This window comes from Thalassophryne amazonica, chromosome 14 (assembly GCF_902500255.1).
Source record: "Thalassophryne amazonica chromosome 14, fThaAma1.1, whole genome shotgun sequence".
NCBI lineage: Eukaryota > Metazoa > Chordata > Actinopteri > Batrachoidiformes > Batrachoididae > Thalassophryne > Thalassophryne amazonica.
Window position 1 is genome coordinate 58,446,036 of NC_047116.1, and position 26,938 is coordinate 58,472,973.

At 41.1% G+C, this 26,938-nt stretch overlaps 1 protein-coding gene across 2 annotated transcripts in view; it reads right to left on the minus strand.

Annotated features, from left to right (window-relative positions):
* The window catches only part of LOC117524799 (neuropilin-2-like), a 414,867-nt gene that overhangs the window by 62,150 nt on the left and 325,779 nt on the right, over nucleotides 1-26,938 (minus strand). For both annotated transcript variants that reach the window (XM_034186623.1, XM_034186624.1), the window contains exons 14-15: nucleotides 11,401-11,669; nucleotides 5,700-5,796 (exon numbers count right to left, since the gene is read on the minus strand). In XM_034186623.1, the coding sequence (XP_034042514.1) occupies nucleotides 5,700-5,796; nucleotides 11,401-11,669 (366 nt within the window). The remainder of the gene's footprint in view (nucleotides 1-5,699; nucleotides 5,797-11,400; nucleotides 11,670-26,938) is intronic.

Here is a 26,938-nt window from a genome sequence, read left to right on the forward strand (position 1 = left end):
TTTTCCAGGCTAAGTGAAGATCTTCTAAATTAGTGAGACGCCATTTCCTCTCCAACTTACGGGTTATCTGCTTTAAGCTACGAGTTTGTGAGTTATACCACGGAGTCAGACACTTCTGATTTAAAGCTCTCTTTTTCAGAGGAGCTACAGCATCCAAAGTTGTCTTCAATGAGGATGTAAAACTACTGACGAGATACTCTAACTCCCTTACAGAGTTTAGGTAGCTACTCTGCTCTGTGTTGGTATATGACATTAGAGAACATAAAGAAGGAATCATATCCTTAAACCTAGTTACAGCGCTTTCTGAAAGACTTCTAGTGTAATGAAACTTATTCCCCACTGCAGGGTAGTCCATCAGGGTAAATGTAAATGTTATTAAAAAATGATCAGACAGAAGGGAGTTTTCAGGGAATACTGTTAAGTCTTCTATTTCCATACCATAAGTCAGAACAAGATCTAAAATATGATTAAAGTGGTGGGTGGACTCATTTACTTTTTGAGCAAAGCCGATAGAGTCTAATAATAGATTAAATGCAGTGTTGAGGCTGTCATTCTCAGCATCTGTGTGGATGTTAAAATCGCCCACTATAATTATCTTATCTGAGCTAAGCACTAAGTCAGACAAAAGGTCTGAAAATTCACAGAGAAACTCACAGTAACGACCAGGTGGACGATAGATAATAACAAATAAAACTGGTTTTTGGGACTTCCAATTTGGATGGACAAGACTAAGAGACAAGCTTTCAAATGAATTAAAGCTCTGTCTAGGTTTTTGATTAATTAATAAGCTGGAATGGGAGATTGCTGCTAATCCTCCGCCCCGGCCCGTGCTACGAGCATTCTGACAGTTAGTGTGACTCGGGGGTGTTGACTCATTTAAACTAACATATTCATCCTGCTGTAACCAAGTTTTTGTTAGGCAGAATAAATCAATACGTTGATCAATTATTATATCATTTACCAACAGGGACTTAGAAGAAAGAGACCTAATGTTTAATAGACCACATTTAACTGTTTTAGTCTGTGGTGCAATTGAAGGTGCTATATTATTTTTTCTTTTTGAATTTTTATGCTTAAATAGATTTTTGCTAGTTATTGGTGGTCTGGGAGCAGGCACCGTCTCTACGGGGATGGGGTAATGAGGGGATGGCAGGGGGAGAGAAGCTGCAGAGAGGTGTATAAGACCACAGCTCTGCCTCCTGGTCCCAACGCTGGACAGTCACAGTTTGGAGGATCCAAAAAAATTGGCCAGATTTCTAGAAATGAGAGCTGCTCCCTCTAAAGTGGGATGGATGCCGTCTCTCCTAACAAGACCAGGTTTTCCCCAGAAGCTTTGCCAATTATCAATGAAGCCCACCTCATTTTTTGGACACCACTCAGACAGCCAGCAATTCAAGGAGAACATGCGGCTAAACATGTCACTCCCGGTCTGATTGGGGAGGGGCCCAGAGAAAACTACAGAGTCCGACATTGTTTTTGCAAAGTTACACACCGATTCAATGTTAATTTTAGTGACCTCCGATTGGCGTAACCGAGTGTCATTACTGCCGACGTGAATTACAATCTTACCAAATTTACGCTTAGCCTTAGCCAGCAATTTCAAATGTCCTTCGATGTCGCCTGCTCTGGCCCCCGGAAGACAATTGACAATGGTTGCTGGTGTCGCTAACTTCACATTTCTCAAAACAGAGTCGCCAATAACCAGAGTTTGATCCTCGGCGAGTGTATCGTCGAGTGGGGAAAAACGGTTAGAGATGTGTTGACGGTGTACACGGGGCTTCTGTTTAGGGCTACGCTTCCTCCTCACAGTCACCCAGTCAGCCTGCTTTCCCGACTGCACGGGATCTGCCAGGGGGGAACTAACGGCGGCTAAGCTACCTTGGTCCGCACCGACTACAGGGGCCTGGCTAGCTGTAGAATTTTCCACGGTGTGGAGCCGAGCCTCCAATTCGCCCAGCCTGGCCTCCAAAGCTACGAATAAGCTGCACTTATTACAAGTACCGTTACTGCTAAAGGAGGCCGAGGAATAACTAAACATTTCACACCCAGAGCAGAAAAATACGGGAGAGACAGGAGAAGCCGCCATGCTAAATCGGCTAAGAGCTAGTAGCTACGTTAAGCTAGCGGATTCCCAAAAAGACACAAAGTGAATAATGTGTAAATAATCCAGAGGTGATTCAGCAGAAGGAGTGCCCCAATCAAGGCACCAAACAGGCCATGAAGCAGCACAGGCAACGCACGACAACAGCGAACGCACGACAACGGTGCTAAAATAAAAAAATAAAAAAATAAAATAAAATAAATAAATAAATAAATAAATAAAAAAAAACGAAAGCGTTAGCAAGCTAGTTAGCCTGCCAACGCTAATGAAAGTTAGCTGATAAAAGTGCTCCGTCGCGATGTTTCGACCGTTAGAGGTCTTCCTTAGGCGTTGGAGCACAATAAAAAAGTTAAAAAAAAAAAAAATTAAAAAGGTAAAAAAGTAAAAAAGTCTTGAAAAAGACTGTTAGTTCAAGTCCAAAGCAGCAGGTAGCAGTCTCTGTGTAAACAGTCCCAACAGAGAGCCGGAGAGAGATGCGGAAATGTCCCGACGCGCGTTCCTGTGCGGACGCCACAGGAAAAACACCTCTGTTGAAAGCCTTAAGGACAAGTTGGAACATGTCCTGCTGTTAAACAATTTCTCATATAGTCACTCCACTGAAAGCCATCAAAAGCCGCCTGGATTTTACAAATGGTTATCAACACAGAGGTGTTTTTCCTGTGCCGCCGCACCGCGTCGGCTGCGTCCCGACGCGCGGACCCGTCCGCACGTCTTTCATTAAAAAAATCTCCTTTAACAGTGGAATATCCGGATAAAATGCTGAAACCGACTTCTTCTGAAACTTCTCTGTTCTCTCACGACGTCCTGGATCAATAGAGCCTGAAATGTGGAGGTTTTCAGCTTGAACAGGCTGATGACGCCGCCTGAGAGCGCTGCGCGACGTCTCGCACCGTGAAAGTCCTTAAAGCGACAGAATCACCTCAAAATCTCTCATCAGCCGTTAAAATTTTCACTGAAAACCAGCTTAATTTTTCGAACCGTGTCCACTTCGATGTGTCTCACAGGTTTAGAAAAAATTTTGATCAAACAACGCGCCAGTGTCTCAGCAACTTCTCAGACAAAGGAATTCCGACGAGGGGCTGGACGACTCCTCCCACAAGGAGTGCTCACAGGCGAATGACGTCACCGACAGGCGTGGAAAAACTCACGCATGCGCACGAGGGTTCAAGCATGTCTGACGTAAAAAACATATGAATGAAATCCATATAGTTTTTGAAAAAAATAAAAGGACCGTTGCTTTATTGACAGACCTCGTATATGTAGACAGGTGTGTGGGTTTCCAAATCATCTCCAGTCAATTGAATTTACCCCAGGTGCACTCCAATTAAGCTGTAGAAACATCTCCAGGATGATCAGGGGAAACAGAATGCACCTGAGCTCAATTTTGAGCTTCATGTTCTTAGATTTTTTTAATTTTCTCCTTATGGGGTATTGTGTCTACAAGTTTGAGGAAAACATGGATTTCATCCATTTTGTGGAAAAACTTCAGCGCTGTGAATACTTTCCAGATGCACTGTAAACATAGAATGGGGAGAAATTTGCTTGGGGGATGTCTGATAAAGTGTGTGTATGCACAATATGTGTGCACATGTGTTTGTATCTGCTAGCTTGTCAGACATGGACAAGCTAGCAGATGGCAAAGAATTGTCAAACATTTGTCGAACGTCTCGACATTGTGAAAGCTACACTGAGGGTATTGCTGTGTGCAACTTGTGGTGTGATGGGTTTCTCTTGTATCAGAAATAATTGTTTTAACTTCATCATCAGGAAAAACCTTAAGCCCTGTTGTCACTTGCACCAAGAAAGCTCACAATCTAGAACCGATCACAGTATCCAACAAATGTTATCTAGCCTTTGGTTTTCATGACATAATGCTCTGAAGTTGGACTATTTGATAAGTGCACAAACAATTGCAGCACACCTGTAATAAAAGTTTGGAAATGCAAGGGATTATCAAAAACTTGTCAAAGTTTGTGATGGGAAATTTTTTTGAAGATCTTCAAAATCCCACTATGGTTAAAATAAGACATGGTTTACCAGAAACAAATGCCTGAATCCTTTAAGGTTTTCAAATGTTACCTTCTAGGACACAGTAACAACACAAGTATACCAGAACTTATCACATATCAAGTCAAGTGGCATCTGAGAAGAGCCAGGTCAGGTCAGGTCTTGTGGTTATGTGTTGGTACTGTGCATCGCGACATCCACCACACGAACCTCCTTCGGCAGCCACCCAGGTGGGCAATTTGTCTGTCCCCACCTCTCAATAATAGCCATCTATCTGCTGCAGCCAGGTGAAACTCAAGCATCCTCTTGACTTTTTAATGAGGTCCTCAACACTGAGATGCCTGCATGCTGGATCATTCCCATAAAAACACATCACATGGCCAGAATGTGAAAGTTGGCATTATCTCATGTTGCAAATGGTACACCTCCTTTGAATCTCCCTAAATAACTGTGTCATTTGACACAAAGTAGGATCCTCCAAAGAGAGCTGGTAGCAAAGACATCAAGCCACTGAGAAAAGCCCATAAATCACAAATCAGTGGACAAGAGCAGATCACGCTGATAGTCTTTGAAGGTGGAGAATAAGAGTGTTGGTGCTTCAAGTCTTACTTGACGGTTGTGAGATTTGGTACTAGGCCTTTCTGGAAAATCCTTGGGTCTTCTAGAATGGCTTGTGTCAAATGAAGGGTTACTTATGGAGGTATGGATAAGGTCCACTACTGCATTGTGGGGTAACATCAGCTGTAACACTAGCATCACATAATGTGTTTGTCAAAGCATTATATAACATACAAGTGCCTCATTGCTAAGGACACCATCAAGTGGATAAGGCCAAGGGGATGTTCTTGTATTATCTGGCTGAGGCAGATAAATGGCTACTTTCATTCCACAGGAATGGACTGCATGTCTGGACTGATAGGTGATCGCCAACTGACACCCAAAACTGTTTGGCGAGGCAGTGGGTGCAGTAAGGGACTGCACCAGTGCATGTTCCCAAACTTGACTTCACCTAATCAAACCATGTCACTTGGCCAATGTGCATCTACTGACATCTCCAAATGACAATGTGTTAGTGTGTGTGTGTACAAGACAGTATGGTAAAATAATAACGACATGTGGCTCTTTGGGAGATCTATTTCAAATGCTGAGAGTGAGTGAGTGAGTGAGTGAGTGAGTGAGTGAGTGAGTGAGTGAGTGAGTGAGTGAGTGAGTGAGTGAGTGAGTGAGTGAGTGAGTGAGAGATCAAAAAAGGGAGGGGTGATACAGCAGAAAGACTGAGAGAGATAATGAAAGATAGATCAGAATCTATGCCCAAAGGCCGTTTGTGGCCCAGTTTCTATGTTTTTTTTTTCTTCTTTTTGTAAATGAGAAACATTATGAGTTTTTTTCCCTGCTGTTCTCTTTCCTGTCTGGTCTCCCTCCCACCAGACCCTCCCATAAAGGGTCTGGTGGGAGGGAGGGGGGGGAGAGAAAGAGAGAAAGAGAGAGAGTGATAGCAAGAGATAAACAGATAGTCTGACTGACTTGACTCTAAAATAGTCTACTGAAACAGATAAATAGAAGAGGCAAACAGAAAGATTATGGGACTTACGTGTGCACTGCTCCAGCTCAATGCTGTTACTCATGTGAATGTTGTCTATTCTGATGTGGCCTCTGGTCGGGTGCTCAAAAAAGCCTTCAAACACCACCTGGACCAGAGAAAGAGTGAGGTATGCAAAGGTTCATAAAATGTTTTTTTTCTTTAAACTTGAAACATACACACAATATGCATGAAAACTGTACAATAGGACCTTGTTTTAGATGGCGATGCTCAGAGATTGGACCATTTTGAACATCTCCAGGACATTGTTCACAACAAGAAGCTGTGAACGGTTCTGCATAAAATTTGGCATGGGGTGTCCTCATGACTTACATAAGGTTATCTGGTAGCTAGCGGGTGTTTTGAAGTCAGTTGAAGATTGTGTCAAAGATTTGTGTGCCCAGCTCAACTAATACAGGGTCTACAAACCAAAATATGATTTTATATTCACTGACCTCATGACCTAAAAATCATATGCAAATCACATCACTGGTGATCCTTCCCTCAACTGGGAATACCAATGTGTCATTTTCCCTGCAGATACTTTGTTCGGGCATGTGTGGGATAATAACATTTTGAAATGCTCACATGCACACATACTTTTTCCTAAAGTTTCCTGTGATTAGCAGGACAAGTAGAGGATTAATGATGATCCAGCAAATGCTCCATTTGCATTTTATTTATTAACTGCAGTTTAATGAATTGCATAATTTGTGTCAGTACTGCAAGAAGTGTCAGAAAGCAGAATTACTCCTGTCAGAGAAACAGGTCCAATTTACAGTATGATGTAGTAATGCAGTAGTCAGTGAGTGAGTCTGCAAACGTTTTGTAAGTCGCTCCCTAAAAACAACTGCATGTTCATTTCTGAAATTTTGGGTTCTGACTGATGCCTGTGAGGCTCAGTGAACCTCCTATTTTGGGCTATGTTGGCATGTCTGAACAAGTGACCATGATTAAAAAAAAATAAAGACAGACAGGCCTGTTACGCTAAGCTTTGTTGCTAATTACAGGATCTTAGTGGTCACTAAAGGCACTTTCACATGTGACCGTAAGAAAATAAACTGACAATAGGGGAGGCGATGGTCTAGTGGTTAAGCATTGGGCTTGAGACCAGAGGATCCTCTGTTCAAATCCCAGCCTGATTGGAAAATCACAAAGGGCCCTTGAGCAAGGTCCTTAATCCCCTAGTTGCTCCCTGTGTGTAGTGAGCACCGTGCATGCCAGCAGCCTGACATCGAGGTGAATGTGAGGCATTACTGTGTAAAGCGCTTTGAGCGTCTGATGCAGATGCTTTGGGCGTCTGATGCAGATGGAAAAGTGCTATATAAATGCAGTCCATTTACCAAAATGACTTCATCAAACCCACAGCAGTGTCATGCTTCTGAAATATGAATACTATTACAGAGGCATGTGCATGAACCCATTACCAATTATGTAAATAGTTTTGCAGTTAGATTTAGTGTAAATTACTCTGATTTTGGGGAGTCTAAGGAAGTCTAAGAATCTTCTCCCTGGAGAGCAGCTCCTCGGGATTTAGCTAAATGGGTGAATAGTCTATTCTTCAAAAAAGAAAGAAAAAAGGAAAAAGAAGCTGAATTATATAAAGAAGAAACTGGGGAGGGGGAAGGAAATTGTGTCACTACAAGATTTGAAACTGGCACTGATTATAAAGATCAGTGTTGCCAATTCCTCAGTAAGAAAAGTAGCTATTGGCTGTCCTAAAAATTGCTAGAAGTCACTAAATGACACCATCACCTAATTTGCATAATATTTGCATAATCTGATCTTGTAACACATGCTGTAGGATAAAAATAACGTCGTGGGATGGACAAAAAAAGTGACTAAAACCACCATAATAATATTTAGAACTACAAATATACTTGATTCTTGCATTGTTTATTTATTTAGTTTTATTTTGAATTTGTTTAAAATTCAATGCATTATTACTATTTGTGAGTTAATTATTTATGAGTGAACAACCAAATGAAGCAAGAAAGGAAACTGAAAAAAGAGTAATAAAATAAAGCAGTGGATGCAGAACAGCCAACAAAGTCCAACTTCTGTGATCTGTCTTATTTGACTCAACACTTCTTTTACCCAACGGCTAATCCATTTACTGTTGCTATTTCATTTTTTTTTTTTTTTTTTTGGTGCAAAGAAACAAACACATTATGATGGTATATTGATTTCTATGAAAAAAGAGAGCTTACTTTCCTTCTTATCAGTAACTGAAAACCATTTAATTTAATTTTGTTATCTTTCTTCATTTAATGCAGAAGCTGTATTATTGTCATTTGGAGGATCCTTGGGTACTGCTGGAATGACTTTATCCCAAGTGAATGGTTACATAGTGAGATTTAAGCTGGCCATTCACTTCACGAAGATATGATGCGATGGTGCCTCATCAGTGTACGCGGGAGTGTATTGCCTATAAAGGGCAGACCACAGCCTCATATTACAGTCTGCACCTCTATCCATGCAGTGAATGTTGTCACATCTGTGGTAGAAGTACGCAAAGCAGAGCTTGAATGAGAGAGAAATAACTTTAATGAGGCCACGTTTAAATGAGTGCTAAAAATTCTGCTGTGTGCCCACAAAATACAAGTGTTTCCCACATTTTATTAGCTTTTTGTGCATACGATACAGCGCATGTACTGTGCCAAGTGGCAAGGTGTGCACAGACTTGAGAACTGAAATAACACACTGTGTAAGAGAATTTATTATATAATGCCTAACTAGATCATTGTCATTGGATTGGTGATTTGTATGTCACATGATGTTGATCATTCGTCCCATATGCCATTTGGTTCCATTTAGCGTGCAATTTTAGTTCTATACATTTTGTACCACCGGACACTAACAGTGACGCACCTAGCAAAAAAACAAACATGGTGGGGTTTGTTTTGGTTGACAGATGAACATTTGATCAAGCTTATTGAAGGTGCTCATTCTTTTAACACACACACACGCACGCACGCACACACACACACACACACACACACACACACACACACACACACACACACACACACACACACACACACAACACACACACACACACACACACACACACACACACACACACAAATACAAATCCAGTACACTGTAAGCTATCTGGAGGCATTTGCAGTATTCACTGTGACGTCTCTAGCTGAAGTAAAAGTGGTGTTTGATGAAGAGCTCGACAAATTTCTGTCATGATTTTTCACTGGACTGAGGACAGCAGACAGCAGTCTGTAGACGAAGAAGTCAATGCATGGCATCAGCTATGGACTACGTGGTCAGGATTGTTTTTGAACTATGTGACTGTTTTTGCAAGTTGACTGAGAACAATTTTGGATCAGATTGCAATTTAAAGTTCTTGGTGGACTTTTTGGAACCTCTCACACAAAATGTAAGTCCCTTTTCTCTTGTTTGGAAATTAATAAAATATCAAATGAGAAGGATCTATTTTAGGTGTTACATAAAGCAAATAATGAATGTTTTTCATTCATGCAATGGAAGGAATATTTAATTCGGTGAAAGATGGAACATTCCATCTTTCACCGAATTAAATATTCTTCCCAAACATTATTGCACAGTATTGCAACATTATTTGTATATTATTGGGTGTTTATCAGTGTTAGGCACATTACTTTAAAAAAGTAATTATTTGTAGTTGTTAGTTACTTCTCCAAAAATGTAACTGAGTTAGTAACTGAGTTACAGCATTATAAAAGTAATTAGTTGTTAGGGAAAGTAAACTATTGTGTTACTTCTTAAAAAAATGTTCAAACATGTCAATGAATTTGGATTCCTCCCACCCCCACCTTTAATGAATGTTAACTTCAACTAAATATAATATAATAAAACTGAATACTAAATATGTTTAGCAAATTAAATGGGCACTAAACAGATTAAATTAGTAAAAGAAAACATTGTACAATAATCTACACTATGTTAATGTTGCTGTGGGACAACATACGTCAGTGAATTTGGATCTCTTCACCTCCCCTTGCCCCCGAGCTTTAAATTCAACTGTATGTTACATTATTTATAATTAAAGAGAAAACTAAATGTTTAATGAATTAAATGTACACTTAATAGAATACATTATGAACCAAAAACATTGTACACTCATCTATGCTATTTTAATGTTGCTGTGGGACAATGTGAGATACCTATCAAATTTAATATATTATTGTAGATATTATCATTACTATGTTTATAATAGTAGAACAATCAAACATAATAGATTTGTTAGAAAGTCTGATATTCATTAGATCTTGATGGTCCCCAAAATGCGAATCTGCTGCAAATCATGAATTATCCACAAACCATTAATGAAAATTTATGCAAAAAATTTATGCTTGGCACCATTGCCAAGCACATACACCAAACTGTGAATATCCACGAACTGTTGATAATTTTGCTGCAAACCATGAATAAAATATCCCACAAAACATGAACACAGGTGTCACAAAACGTAAGTCATAAAACGTGAATATCACCTTGATTGCAAACCCAATCTCTTTTTGGGTGGAGGGGGTGGGGTCACTACACCCAGTGAGGCGGGAAGGCGAGCCCCGAGTAGGCTCTCGATTGTGGTGTCAAGCGCCTGGCCCCGCTAGGCGTGGCCCGCTCCGAGGACAGTGACCAGCTGGGGAGTTTGACTGGGGTGGTACACCTGTCAAACAATAACGCAGGTGTCCTAAGGCAAACTCAGGGAGGACAGAAACCTCCCATGGAGCAGAAGGGAAAAAGCTCACTTGATCTTGATTTTCAGTATGAATACAGACTGTGAGAGTGGGGCCTCAAGATCCTTCTGACTTTTTGGGTTTTAAGCAGGAGGTGTCAGAAAATTTCATAGCGACGTCACTTTTTGATTCTCGATATCAACTCTTCCTATCATCATGAGGCAGAATTCACCAAGCGATGGATTGTTCACCCACTAATAGGGAACTTGAAACGCCAGTGCGAGTTGAGGGGTGGCGCGAAGCCCAGAGGTGCAATGAAAGTGAGAGGTGCGCAGTCATAATTCCAGAGATGGCAGCTCCGCACCATTGCCAAGCACATACACCAAACTGTGAAGAAATTCACGATTTGCGAGATGTGCGTTCACCTTTTGGCAGATATGTTTGTCAGTATTCATGTATTGTGTTAACAACCACAACAATCATAATATAATTTTCCACTTCTTTATATGCTTGTTTCTGAATTATAATTTTCCCATCAAGTCCAAACATTGTACCAGTATATACAATCTTTAGGTCACCCCCATCAGACTATTTTGAAGGTGTCGCATAGGGCTGTGACACACATGGTAAATAGACTGCACTTAAATTGCGATTTTCCATCTGTATCAGAAGCTCAAAGTGATTTACAATTATACCTCACATTGACCATTCACACAGACACACTCACACACCGATGTCAGGGTGCTGCCATGCAAGGTGCTCACAACACACTGGGAGCAACTAGGGAATTAAGGACTTTGCCCAACGGCCCTCAGTGATTTTCCGGTCTGGTTGGGTTTTGAACCGAGGATCCTCTGATCTGAAGCTCAACACTGAACCACTAGACCATCACCTCCCCATAAATTCAGAACCAAGCCACTAAAGGTCAGTGATGTAGCCTTAACTGTGGTATATGACATAACTGGGAAAAGATGGTATCCAGTGTACTTATGATTCTGAATTTTGATGGAAACCTCATACTGTGTACCTAATCTTACCTGATACTCCCTGGGGCTTTGAGGCAGGATGGTGCGACCCTCTCTCCACTGGGGCCCCTGATCTCCTTTTAGAGCCCACAACAGTGTCTCATCCTGCTCGTTGTCCCTCAGTAGGACCCGAAGGCTCCCTTGAGCCTCCCCCAGGAGCTGATAGTAGAAGAGGAGGCAGAGCGGGCCTTGTTCCGGCCCCACTTCAGGGCTCAGCAGACGGGCTCGTTTGCGCTGTGTGTGAGCACCAGCATCCAGATGGAGATAATTCCCTGAGAAGTCTGGAGGGAAGACAGTGAGTTTGTTATATTGTGTCTTTATTGTCATGGGGAGGCAGCACAAGCATTTTGACATTTTTGACCAGTTTTATCACAACGAATTTGTGTGGTGTGATTGTGTTGACAAGGGCAGCATGGTGACAGTGGTTCTTGCCTCACAGCAAGAAGGTCATGTGAATGATTTCCACCTGTGGCCTTTCTGTGTGGAGTTGTTTTTTTTTTTTTTGTTTTTTTTTGTCTGTATGTGGCTCTGTGTCTGGTGTCCTGTCCAGGGTGTATCCAGCCTCACGCCCTATGGCTGGTGGTATAGGTGGTATGACTGAAATTATTCCAAAAATGGTCAATATAGTTTGCAGTCACTTTGACATTTCCCTCTACAACAGAGCGAGTTGGAATTAAACCAACCATTACTACCATAGAGATGAAGAAAAACACAGGATTGGACCTCGTCATTCACTGAAACAGTAACTAGAGCACAAATCAACGCCAACAGTAATTTTACAATTCCACAAAATTTTACCTTGGAAGAAATTTTGATGGTCAAAGCCCTCTTAGAAGTGGCTTTTATATATATATATATATATATATATATATATATATATATATATAGAGAGAGAGAGAGAGAGAGAGAGGAGAGAGACGAGAGAGAGAGAGAGAGAGAGAGAGAGAGGGAGAGAGAGAGAGAGAGAGAGAGAGAGCGTCAGATTGGTGCCAAAACAAGCTCTGTGTAAAACAAGCATCCGGGCGTATTATATTAGTTCACGCACGTTGATATTAACTGCGCGCACGCACACTCAATGAAAACCGCTCCTTGAGCGAGGAAAAAGGTGCTGCCAGTGAGGAGGAATATGTGACCAGCGTGTCCCCGCCCTTTCAAAGTTGATTTCTGCTCACGCAGTGGATTTGTGCTCTATAACTCAAAACATTGGGGAGGGTTTTGGCACAATGGGAGAGGGAACCAAGACTGGTACATGCTCTGCTGTGATTGGTCATTTCTGAAGAGTGTGATTTGATTGACTGCCCTCCTCTCTGACACGGAAGTCTGTTAAAATGAAGGACCGATTATCACCTTGTTTCTGCTTAAAACTTCACTCCAGTCATCATCTACAGATCTCTGAAACTTCTGCACAACAATCATTTCCACATACAGTAGTGTTCAGAATAATAGTAGTGCTATGTGACTAAAAAGATTAATCCAGGTTTTGAGTATATTTCTTATTGTTACATGGGAAACAAGGTATCAGTAGATTCAGTAGATTATCGAAAATCCAACAAGACCAAGCATTCATGATATGCACACTCTTAAGGCTATGAAATTGGGCTATTACAGTAGTAAAAAAAAAGTAGAAAAGGTGTGTTCACAATAATAGTAGCATCTGCTGTTGATGCTACAAACTCAAAACTGTTATGTTCAAACTGCTTTTTTAGCAATCCTGTGAATCACTAAACTAGTATTTAGTTGTACAACCACAGTTTTTCATGATTTCTTCACATCTGCAAGGCATTAATTTTGTTGGTTTGGAACCAAGATTTTGCTCATTTACTAGTGTGCTTGGGGTCATTGTCTTGTTGAAACACCCATTTCAAGGACTTGTCCTCTTCAGCATAAGGCAACATGACCTCTTCAAGTATTTTGACATATCCAAACTGATCCATGATACCTGGTATGTGATATATAGGCCCAACACCATAGCAGGAGAAACATGCCCATATCATGATGCTTGCACCACCATGCTTCACTGTCTTCAATGTGAACTGTGGCTTGAATTCAGAGTTTGGGGGTCGTCTCACAAACTGTCTGTGGCCCTTGGACCCAAAAAGAACAATTTTACTCTCATCAGTCCACAACATATTCCTCCATTTCTCTTTAGGCCAGCTGATGTGTTCTTTGGCAAATTGTAACCTCTTCTGCACATGTCTTTTATTTAACAGAGGGACTTTGCGGGGGATTCTTGCAAATAAATTAGCTTCACCCAGAGGTGTAGATCACCATCCCTACTGGCCTCTACTGGTGGTTGGCTCTCACTGCGGTACTGTATCACTTCCTGTTCCGGAGCACAGCGGTGTTTTGCTGTATCTGTTAGCTGTTTAATCTGCGCAGTTAGATTGATCTAGTTAACTAGATAACAATTTGTTATCTTAAATATGATCAATCTATCTTTATTAGTTGGCTATGTACCACAGGTTTTTAAGGTGGCAGTAATTAAACCATTACTTAAAAAGCCATCACTTGACCCAGCTATCTTAGCTAATATAGGCCAATCTCCAACCTTCCTTTTCTCTCAAAAATTCTTGAAAGAGTAGTTGTAAAACAGCTAACTGATCATCTGCAGAGGAATGGTCTATTTGAAGAGTTTCAGTCAGGTTTTAGAATTCATCATAGTACAGAAACAGCATTAGTGAAGGTTACAAATGATCTTCTTTTGGCCTCAGACAGTGGACTCATCTCTGTGCTTGTTCTGTTAGACCTCAGTGCTGCTTTTAATACTGTTGACCATAAAATTTTATTAGAGAGATTAGAGCATGCCATAGGTATGAAAGGCATTGCGCTGCAGTGGTTTGAATCATATTTATCTAATAGATTACAATTTGTTTGTTATGTGCAGATGCAGGTTGAGGAGCGGACCAACGTCTGACCGAACCCAGCGCTAAATAACCAGAAAGCGGTTCCACAAACAAAACGATTTTATTTCCCCTCCAGTGCAATAATTAGTGTACAACATAAATATTTGGTTTGTCTGGCGGAGTGAAGGCCGGCGCGCTCTCCAGCGCCCAAAAGGATCGAAGCCTCGGCGCTTCTGGCCTCAGATTCACCGCCAAACACCCCCCAGGTGGACACGACAAACTGACTCTGTGAAGGATGGAAAAGGTGAGGTAAGTCAACAGAGCTACAGCAAATATCCTTCAGAGGCACACACTATCAGCAACACATTCAGGTCTGAATTTAAGCTTTATGTAAATGAGCAGCTTCTCACAACAGGTGGAGGATCATCAGTCCGTACGCCACGGCAGTGAGAAGCAAACTGCACAGTTCTCATCAATGTTCAAATATACTGCGTAACAGAATGCCAAATTACTATTAACGATCATTCAGACAATAATCACCTCTGATGTGTGCTGACAGCATGTGTCCCTCACCCGTCCTCCTTCACAGGCACGATGTGTCAAACCCTGGCGCGGTCCTCAGCGTCTCACAAACGAACGTCACAAGGTCGAGTTCCCAGCAATTCTGCTTGAACCACTCATGGCTTAAATGCAGAATGCCATCTCATTATCTGCTTCAGCTGAAAGTCTTTAAGTTTGCACGTGAGCATCATCATCAGGTGCTGCGAGTCAGTAGGCCTGCACGTGAATCACCTCCACAGGTGCAGCTAATAATGCTGATGAGGGTGAAAAGAAAACAACACAAAAACATCCAGCCAAACCCCCCAACACACAACAGTACCCCCCCATCAACGGGAAGCCTCCCGGCAACCGAACAGACCAGGCCGAGAACAACGCCTTCCTCCGGGGTCCATGACAGAAAGCAGACGGCAGGACAGGGCACCGCGGCTGGAAGGCCAGCTAGCATCAACAAAAACCCCAAAAAAGTCCCATATACAACCCAACATAGAAGAAAAACACAAAACCCACCCAAACCCTCCCCAGGGGACCGTCCCATCCAACCCCGGGAAGAAAGAAAAACTCCCAAATGCAATAACCCAACACAGCCCCAACAACACAATACAAACATAAATTCACAAAGAAAAATAACAAACAACCCCCCCCCCCAGAACGATATGCAGAGCCCCCCCCCCCCCCCCCCCAGAAGACCTTTACCGCCAGTTCCAGGAGAGACTACCAAAACCGGAATCTTACAGAGGTCCCCAGGTTTACAAGGAGGAACAGCGCCCCCCAGAGGACCGTACCATCAACCCCAGGAGGCACCCTCCCCACAACCCAGGAACCCCAGACCCGGCCACACTTGGTTAATCGGCCCCACAATCAATTCCCCCCCAGAGGACCGTCCCATCGACCCTGGAGGTGGAACCTGGAAGGAAACATAACAACACAAAAATCCAACCCCCGGCGGACTTCATTAAAACACCCCGGGGGCAAAATAAAACAACTGTCAAACCCTGTTACCCCCCCCAGCACCCTGAAAGACCCCAGATCACTCCCAGAGCCTATCGTTAGCCCAATTTTGGTGAACGGCACAAAACTACTAGGCTGGGGAAGGAAACAGGAAAAACTAACCCGGTCCCATCCCCGAAGCGCAGCGGAAAACCGGAAAGACGTCCGGTGCCCCTACCCGACCATACCACCAGCCTATCGGGAGGGGTGGAACTACCGAAATGGCGAACGGCAACAGATCGGCCCACCACTCCGACTGAGGTATGTTTCCACTGCACCACACCCTGGTAACACCAATGACGAACGGTCAAAGGCCCACCGGGGCTGGAGAGGAACCGGGCCCTAACCAAACCCAAAAAAAACGCACCTGACAACCCCCCCCCCTAGGTGCAGAGGTCTTCTGAGAAACGCTCAGCGTGACCAACCTGCACCACCCCACAACCCAAAAGACAAACGGTCTCAGAGCAATGTGAGGTTGGGGTTAGGGAAGCAGGGAAATAAAAAACAACAAAACAAAACGACCCAATCCTCAAACAGAAAATACCTAAGTCCAAATAATGAAAACAAACGATTACCTGAGTCCAGCTGAGCTCCGAACTGCCAGTCGTTCACTCCTCCAGAACCGCCTCTAAATCCCCAAACAATTTATAACCCCTTACAAAAAAAAAAAACAAAAATAGCCCAAATAAAGGTTTTTTTTTTTGTGTGTCCATTATTATGCCTGTCCCAGAACACCTGGAGATACATCATCACTATCTTTCTTGACGCTTATGTGACCGGGGCATCCGAGCTGCATGGGCTCATCCGCAAGAGGAGCCAGAGGTCCCGTCGGAGGAGTCTCAGTGGGGCGAAGAAGAGGCAGCCCAGATCTGTGTCGGGGAAAGCCCCGAGACGAAAAGACCCGCTCTGATGTCCGCCCTCTCTCGCGTCCACGCTCCTTTATCCGATCATCTACGAGTAGACGAATAACCAAAGATATTAGTTCATCTAAATCTTTTGGTTCGTCATGGACTGCTAGCTCGTCTTTTAATGAATCATTCAAACCATCCACAAACACTCCTCTTAAAGCTACGGCATTCCAACCGGACTGAGCAGAAAAAATTTGGAAATCCACAGAATAATCCGCCACACTCCGCCTCCCCTGCCTGAGATTCAGCAACCGTTGGGCAACGGTATTTGTTTTCACCGGATGGTCAAAAACCAAGCGGAACTCCCGGGAGAAATCCTTAAAGGATCCTAACAATGGAGAGTTATTACTCCACAACGCAGTGACCCAAGCTAAGGCGTCACCTCGGAGCAAATTTGTCACATATGAGACACGACTACCATCAGAAGAGAAGGAAGCCGGTCGCTGAGCAAAAACCAGAGAACATTGCATCAAAAATGGAGCACATGCTTCAACGTTTCCCGCATAAGGCTCCGGATGACAAATGATTGGTTCGGAAGCCGAATCTCTGGGTGACGGAGTTATCTGTACCGGTATTCCGCTTCCTGCTAACGGCTTGCGCTGCAAGCTCCGTAACGCGGGCATCTGTTTGTTTAATTTGGTTTGCGAGATGCTGTAATTGCTCCCATATTTTCTCCAAGTGTTCTTGAACTCTTTCAGCAAATGGAACCGCTTTTGCCGCTGGGTCCATTTTGGAATGGCCGGGAACTACTGTTATGTGCAGACGCAGGTTGAGGAGCGGACCAACGTCTGACCGAACCCAGCGCTAAATAACCAGAAAGCGGTTCCACAAACAAAACGATTTTATTTCCCCTCCAGTGCAATAAAAAGGATCGAAGCCTTGGCGCTTCTGGACTCAGATTCACCGCCAAACACCCCCCAGGTGGACACGACAAACTGACTCTGTGAAGGATGGAAAAGGTGAGGTAAGTCAACAGAGCTACAGCAAATATCCTTCAGAGGTGCACACTATCAGCAACACATTCAGGTCTGAATTTAAGCTTTATGTAAATGAGCAGCTTCTCACAACAGGTGGAGGATCATCAGTCCGTACGCCACGGCAGTGAGAAGCAAACTGCACAATTCTCATCAATGTTCAAATATACTGCATAACAGAATGCCAAATTACTATTACGATCATTCAGACAATAATCACCTCTGATGTGTGCTGACAGCATGTGTCCCTCACCCGTCCTCCTTCACAGGCACGATGTGTCAAACCCTGGCGCGGGGTCCTCAGCGTCTCACAAACGAACGTCACAAGGTCGAGTTCCAGGCAATTCTGCTTGAACCACTCATGGCTTAAATGCAGAACGCCATCTCATTATCTGCTTCAGCTGAAAGTCTAAGTTTGCACGTGAGCATCATCCACAGGTGCTGCGAGTCAGTAGGCCTGCACGTGAACATCCTCCACAGGTGCAGCTAATAATGCTGATGAGGGTGAAGGACTCTTCTGCCAGCACCTTCTTCACAGACAAAAAAACTGTTTGCATACCACCTGGAGAGCAAAGAAAAGAAAACAACACAAAAACATCCAGCCAAACCCCCCAACACACAACATTGTTCATGTAAATGGGGAATCTTCTTCACAGACTAAGGTTAATTATGGAGTTCCACAAGGTTCTGTGCTAGGATCAATTTTATTCACTTTATACATGCTTCCCTTAGGCAGTATTATTAGACAGCATTGCTTAAATTTTCATTGCTACGCAGATGATACTCAGCTTTATCTATCCATGAAGCCAGAGGACACACACCAATTAGCTAAACTGCAGGATTGTCTTACAGACATAAAGACATGGATGACCTCTAATTTCCTGCTTTTAAACTCAGATAAAACTGAAGTTATTTCACTTGGCCCCACAAATCTTAGAAACATGGTGTGTAACCAGATCCTTACTCTGGATGGCATTACCCTGACCTCTAGTAATACTGTGAGAAATCTTGGAGTCATTTTTGATCAGGATATGTCCTTCAAAGCGCATATTAAGTAAATATGTAGGACTGCTTTTTGGCATTTGCGCAATATCTCTAAAATTAGAAAGGTCTTGTCTCAGAGTGATGCTGAAAAACTAATTCATGCATTTATTTCCTCTAGGCTGGACTATTGTAATTCATTATTATCAGTTGTCCTAAAAGTTCCCTGAAAAGCCTTCAGTTAATTAAAAATGCTGCAGCTAGAGTACTGACGGGGACTAGAAGGAGAGAGCATATTTCACCCATATTGGCCTCTCTTCATTGGCTTCCTGTTAATTCTAGAATAGAATTTAAAATTCTTCTTCTTACTTATAAGGTTTTGAATAATCAGGTCCCATCTTATCTTAGGGACCCTCATAGTACCATATCACCCCAATAGAGCGCTTCGCTCTCAGACTGCAGGCTTACTTGTAGTTCCTAGGATTTTTAAGAGTAGAATGGGAGGCAGAGCCTTCAGCTTTCAGGCTCCTCTCCTGTGAAACCAGCTCCCAATTCGGATCAGGGAGACAGACACCCTCTCTACTTTTAAGATTAGGCTTAAAACCTTCCTTTTTGCTAAAGCTTATAGTTAGGGCTGGATCAGGTGACCCTGAACCATCCCTTAGTTATGCTGCTATAGACTTAGACTGCTGGGGGGTTCCCATGATGCACTGAGTGTTTCTTTCTCTTTTTGCTCTGTATGCACCACTCTGCATTTAATCATTAGTGATTGATCTCTGCTCCCCTCCACAGCATGTCTTTTTCCTGGTTCTCTCCCTCAGCCCCAACCAGTCCCAGCAGAAGACTGCCCCTCCCTGAGCCTGGTTCTGCTGGAGGTTTCTTCCTGTTAAAAGGGAGTTTTTCCTTCCCACTGTCGCCAAGTGCTTGCTCACAGGGGGTTGTTTTGACCGTTATTATTGTATGGCTTTGCCTTACAATATAAAGCACCTTGGGGCAACTGTTTGTTGTGATTTGGCGCTATATAAATAAAATTGATTTGATTTGATTTGATTCACACAGGCGTCTTCTAACTGTCACAGCACTTACAGGTAACTCCAGACTGTCTTTGATCATCCTGGAGCTGATCAATGGGTGAGCCTTTGTCATTCTGGTTATTCTTCTATCCATTTTGATGGTTGTTTTCTGTTTTCTTCCATGCGTCTCTGGTTTTTTGTCCATTTTAAAGCATTGGAGATCATTGTAGATGAACAGCCTATAATTTTTTGCACCTGCATATAAGTTTTCCCCTCGCCAATCAACTTTTTAATCAAACTACGCTGTTCTTCTGAACAATGTCTTGAACGTCCTATTTTCCTCAGGCTTTCAAAGAGAAAAGCATGTTCAACAGGTGCTGGCTTCATCCTTAAATAGGGGACACCTGATTCACACCTGTTTGTTCCACAAAATTGACGAACTCACTGACTGTATGCCACACTACTGTTATTGTGAACACCCCCGTTTCTACTTTTTTTTTACTAATAGCCCAATTTCATAGACTTAAGAGTGTGCATATCATGAAAGCTTGGTCTTGTTGGATTTTCGAGAATCTACTGAATCTACTCGTACCTTGTTTCCCATGTAACAATAAGAAATATACTCAAAACCTGGATTAATCTTTTTCGTCACATAGCACTACTATTATTCTGAACACTACTGTAAATTCAGCATAATTTAATAATAAATTTCAGAAACTCCTACAAATCACCTGACATTAATGAAACCTGGTGCATCTGAGTCTGACACTCTACACCCAAACCGATCAAAGTGAATAATGTGATTATTAACCATCAGATGACAAAGTAAAACCTCTTAAATCATGTGCAAACCATTACGCCACCACCTCCCTGAAGAAATCAACTGCATCTGGGCAAACCTCTGCTCAGATGCCAATGTCCTGTCTGTGAATTGTTAATGAAATTAGTTATGTAAACATGTTAAGAGAACAGAATTTTAGGTAAAAGATACCTTTATTGAAGATGAACTGCAGTTGGCACCAAGTTAACCTGGTGTCAGTTCTGTCAGTCACAGTGTATCTGTGACGGGACAAAAATCTATGATGAATGAAACTTAAAGCTAATATATTACTGAGGAGGGAACTGTAAAAAAATATAATTAATCTGATAATCTATAAAAATGTCAGCATTGTGTGGATAAAAATGGAACTTATAATAATATTAATAATGTACCTACATACATACCTACATACCAACATACATACATACATACATGCACAAAGTATATTGATGTGACACTTTCCAGCCATATACTATACAAAGTTTTCCTAACAATAATTAAGAATAGTTTGTAACCTCCCCCAAAATATGGAAAGAACATGTACACATACTTGAGAACAGTTTACAAAAACTCCACTTATTGTTTGAATGAGAACAGCAGGCCAAAAGGCCAAGTTGTTTGAAATTTCTATCAACACTTAAATACCATCTTGCTTGTAGAAAATAGTTTCTCTACAGGTGTACTGTTATTTTTATGTTTGTTCTTGAATCACTGCCAAACATCTTAATTTGATGAGCTTGTTTGCAAGTTAGTAAATGGTAAAGCAGAAGCCTACCCAGATTGTGATTTTGTAAACACTTTAAATTTATATTTGTGACTTTAGGTATTTGTGTGTGACATTTAGTTCAACACAGTGACGTCCTACTTCATTAAGCTTCCAGTCACACTCATCTTGTTAAATCAATGGTGCCAAAACGTGACCACAGATTTGTGATGCATTTTAGTTGAATGAGTGCTAACAAATGATAAATTAATTATCTGTAAATTACCACATAATTCTGTTTCAGAATAAATGATATGGTCTTTGTCAGCTCCATTTGCATTTTATTTATTTGAACTGCAGTTTAATGAACTGCATAATTTGTGTCAGTATTGCTGCAGAAAGCAGAATTACTCCTGTCAGAGAAACAGGCCCAACTTACACCATGATGTAGTAATGCAGCAGAATGTTGTTCAGAGCTTAAGGCATTAGTGCCATTATTCTGTGGTATGAGGCTTAACCACAAACGAGATCGCCATTTCATCATGGCCAGTAATGGCTATGGATAAGAATGAATGCACGTATGTGCACGCACACATAGACACGTACACAAAACCCTGCTTAACTGTGGTAATCATTCCCAATGCTGACACTTTCACATTCTGTTGCTCTTCCATTTTGCAACTTAACTCAGCACCATCTTAGCTTGTGCATGTGTACTGTGCAGATGTGCATTTTCAGATGTGTGCATGTGCCCTCTAAACACTCTATCAATTTTTAAAAATCGAATTCACTTCCTTCCTCACCTCTCAGCTAAAAGAACAGAGAGAAATCAAACAAGGTTAAAAAAGGACGGGCTTACAAGAGAATAATACAGTGTGAGTGAGAGAGAAAGACAGAATCTATCTATCTATCTATCTATCTATCTATCTATCTATCTATCTATCTATCTATCTATCTATCTATCTATCTATCTATCTATCTATCTATCTATCTATCTATCTATCTATCTATCTATCTATCTATCTATCTATCTATCTATCTATCTATCTATCTATCTATCTATCTATCTATCTATCTATCTATCTGTCTGTCTGTCTGTCTGTCTGTCTGTCTGTCTGTCTGTCTACCTACCTACTAGGGGTGAGAAAAAAACAGATGCAAACAACATTGTGAAATTTATTTTTACAATATGAAAATCAATTTTTAAAGTCCAGAATCAGCACAGTAATTCAAATTCAACTGTTGTTCCAAAGGAGAATGTTGTCAGTTCAAGACCTCTTATGCCCATTCTCTATGTCAGGGGTCACCAACCCTGTTCCTGGAGAGCCCCTGCCCTGCATGTTTTCTAACTATCAGGTGTGACATGAGTAGGTAGATGTGGAAAACATGCAGGACAGGTGCCCTCCAGGAACAGGGTTGGTGACCCCTGCTCTATGTAATATGGAGTTGTATCCAGAAGGGCACTCCGCATAAAATATGTACCTAATCAACATGAAGATCCATATTGGATTTGCTGTGGCGATCCCAAATGAAAAAGGGAGAAGCTAAAAGGACTTTTTTAAAAATAAAAAAAGACCAATTGTGTGGTAGCCAGAGTGTGCAAAAAGTAAAGGGGGGGGGGTCTTAATTAGTAAGTAAAGTAATTGAGATGCACTGACATTTCGCAAGACACATGAACGCATTCAAGGCCCAGACAGGGAATCAGGGCACACGGCGGCTCAGTTTTTCATCCAAAAGCTCTACTGGTACCAGTCCTCACATCTGTTCCTGTTTCCTCAGTTCACATCAGTTCTTGCTTCCTGATTCCTGTTAAAAAAGTTTGTTGCTGGACTACGGCGGTGGAATATCGCATCAAACTTTGGAATATACTATTTTGCTGCTTTTTTCTGATGGGAATGTAGAGTGGAGTGGAGGCACGATGATGAAGTAAGATCGAAAGCAGCGCAGCTTTTTGTGGAAAGGTCAGCGACAGGAGGAAAGGATTAACTAACGCTAACATCTTTAGCTGACTGCCAATAACATCTGGCTACATGGGACCAAAGAAGGCTCCCACGGCTGAGGAAGTTGACGACATTAAAAGGTTGCTTGACTTTCTTGCAGAGGAAATTTCTGCTGTCAGGCTGCAGCAGAAAGGTATCCTGGAACTGGTCGAGCAGGTAAAATCGCTCCACATCCAGAATGCAGAGATGGAAAAGCAGATCGCCTTTTTGGAGAGCAGGGTTGCAGACCTGGAGCAGTACATACGGATAAATGACGTGATCATTACAGGGCTCCCGGTAAAACCCCGCACGTACGCTCAGGCAGTGAGCGATGCTGCTGAGGGCGAGCTTGACGAGCTGGATGTCAGATCCACGGAGGAGCAACTTGCTGCTTTCCTGGAGTCCAAAGGGATCCTACTAGACTGTAATAACATTGAGGCGTGTCACCTGCTGCCCAGGAAAAGTGGCATAGACAAACTACCTATCATCGTAAGATGCGTTAACAGGAAGCACAAGTTGGCGATGCTGAAACAGGGGAGAAACTTAAAGGGAACAAATGTTTTCATGAATAACCATCTAATGAAATACAACGCTACCTGAGGAAGCAGGGCAAAATAACAAACACATGGATAAGCAACTGTAAAGTATTCATAAACCTGAATGGGCCACAAGACAAAGTGCTGGTCATCAGGAGGATGGAGGAGCTGGAAAAATACCGATAATCAACATGAACTGGACGATTATTTAACAACCATCCACAACCATGACTCAGACCGACAGATCTCATTCATTTTTATCTGAAAACAATATTAAGCACTTAACTGAGAGGATAAATGATAATCATCATCATCTGGAACTGAGAACTCTTGAATTCACTGAGCGCAGTGCACATGATTTGGAACAGAATATTGACCCAGATAATAATTTTTTCTACAGCATTAACAACAATTGCACCTACTACAGTGATGAACAATTCAACCAGAACATTACATCAATGGATCAATGATCAATCATCCATTTCAGCAGCAGAAGCCTATGCCAACTTCAAAGACATTAAGGAATATTTACAAACTTTTTCACAGCCATTTAGTATAACTGCAATATCAGAAACCTGGATCAATACAGAAAAAGGGATAGACTTTGAGCTGGAAGGATATGAATTAAGCAATATAGACAGAAACAACAAAGGTGGTGGAGGAATTGCCATATATGTGGATTAAAAACTTGAGCTTCAAAGTGATATAAAGTATGACAACTGTGGTTGATAATTTACTAGAATGTATAACCATTGAAATATGTGAAGAAAAGAAAAAGAATATTATAGTTAGCTCTACATACAGGACACCAAGTACAAATATTAATACTTGGATAGAGGGTGCATAATACAACAGATGACTATATCAGTACAATGTATAGTCTGATTGTATTTCCAAAAATCACCAGACCGACCAGAATCACCCTCAATTGTGCCACCTTGATGGATAACATATACACTAACGAGCTTGTGGATGAAACAATATGTGGTATTCTAATTAATGACATCAGTGATCATCTACCAATTTTTATTATCTATGATTAAAACTACACCAATAGAAAGAAAAGCAAGAAAAAAGAGTACAGGAGAATGAGGTCAGGGGGATCAATAAACGCATTCAGGAATGAATTATTGGCGCAAAACTGGGAAGCAGTATACCAAGAAAACAATGTGGACAATGCATATAAAATATTTCTGAAGGTATTGAAGCAATTATATGACAAAAGCTGTCCAATTAAAGAATACACAAGAAAACGGAAGTATGGCAACTGTTCATGGATCACAAAAGGTTCACAAAACAAGAAGAAAAATGCATTATACAGAGAATTCATTAGACTGAGAACTAAAGAGGCAGAAAATAAATATAAACGATACAGAAACAAGTTAACAAATATCATAAGGTCTAGCAAAAAAGATTAATATTATTATTAGAACATTATTAGATACTAACAAAAATACTATAAAGGGAATGTGGGGTATACTAAACAGAATTATAAGAAATAGTTCTAAACAGTTACAATATCATGAGTATTTTACTGATGAGGGTAATGTAATTTGTAATAAAAATTATGTGGCTGACAATATAAATAATTTTTTTTGTAAATGTGGGATCCAATGTTGCAGGAAAAAATCTCTGATCCAGGGACAGTTGGGAGAAACATGGATGTAATGATAGAATGAAATTGTAACTCAATGTTTCTCAAAGCATTGGAAGAGAAAGAAATATTAGATATTGTTAAAAATGAAAAAAAAAACATCAACTGATTATAATGACATTGATATGACAACAGTACAAGAGGTCATTGAAAGGATCTCAAAACCTTTAACATGCATCTGTAATTTATCATTTTGAACTGGTTCATTCCCAAACAAGATGAAAATAGCCAGTCATTCCAATGTACAAAACTGGGAACAAGTATCATTTCAACAACTACAGACCTGTGTCTTTCCTTCCACAATTTTCCAAAATACTTTAAAAATTGTTTAATAATAGATTGGATATATTCATTGAAAAGCACAAATTACTCCGACAGCCAATATGGTTTTAGATCTAACAGTGCAACATCATTAGCAATAATACAAGCAATCGAAGAAATCACAAACGCCATTGAACAAAATAAATATGCAGTTGAAATGGTTATTGACATAAAGAAAGCCTTTGACACAATTAACCATGAAATATTAATTAAAAAACTTGAACAATATGGCATCAGAGGTAGACTGGGTGTCAGACATCAGTGTCAGACTGGGTTAGAAACTATTTACAACAGAGACAGCAGTTTGTTAAGAATGGTGATGTCAGTTGTGAATGTTTGGCCATTATTTGTGGGGTACCACAGGGGTCAATGTTGGGGCCCAAACTATTTATATTGTATATTAATGATATTTGTAAGGTGTCACAGATACTCGAACTGGTGTTGTTTGCTGATGACACAAATATTTTCCGTTCTGGGGAGAATTTAAAAGAAATGGTAGAGGAAATCACTGAAGAAATGAGCAAATTGAAAATATGGTTTGACTGAAACAAATTGTCATCAAACTTAAATAAAACAAAACTAATGTTATTTGGGAACTGCAGAACCAGTGAGAAAGTGCAAATACGGATAGATGGGGTGCAGAAGAGAGGGTTGATGAAAATAAATTCCTTGGGGTAATAATAGATGAGAAAATCAGTTGTAAACCACACATCAAATGTATACAAACCAAATTATCAAGAAGCATTTCAGTGTTAAACAAAGCAAAACATGTTCTGGATCATAAATCCCTCTGCATCTTATATTATTCCATTGTCTTACCATATTTCAATTACTTTTTAGAGATCTGGGGTAATAACTATATGAGTTCAATGAAGTCACTAATTATTCTTCAAAAATATGGGCCATTCATAATGTCGGCTATCAAGGCCATACTCACTCACTCTTCTTAAAATCAAAACTATTAACATTAACAGACATAGTAAAATTCCAAACAGCACAGATCTTGTACAAGGCAAAAAATGACCTTTTATCAAAAAAACATGCAGAAATTGTTCAGTGATAGAGAGCGGGGGGGACATCAATTACGAGGGAAATACAACCTCTGAATTAACAAAATCTGCACAAACAAGAAACAATTCTGCATTTCATTCTGTGGGGTAAGACTGTGGAACAGTATGAATGAGGAATTAAAGCAATGTCCAAGCATTCCATAGTTTAAAACAAAATATAAAGAATGTGTTTTCACGGGATACAGGGTGGAAGTGGGAGT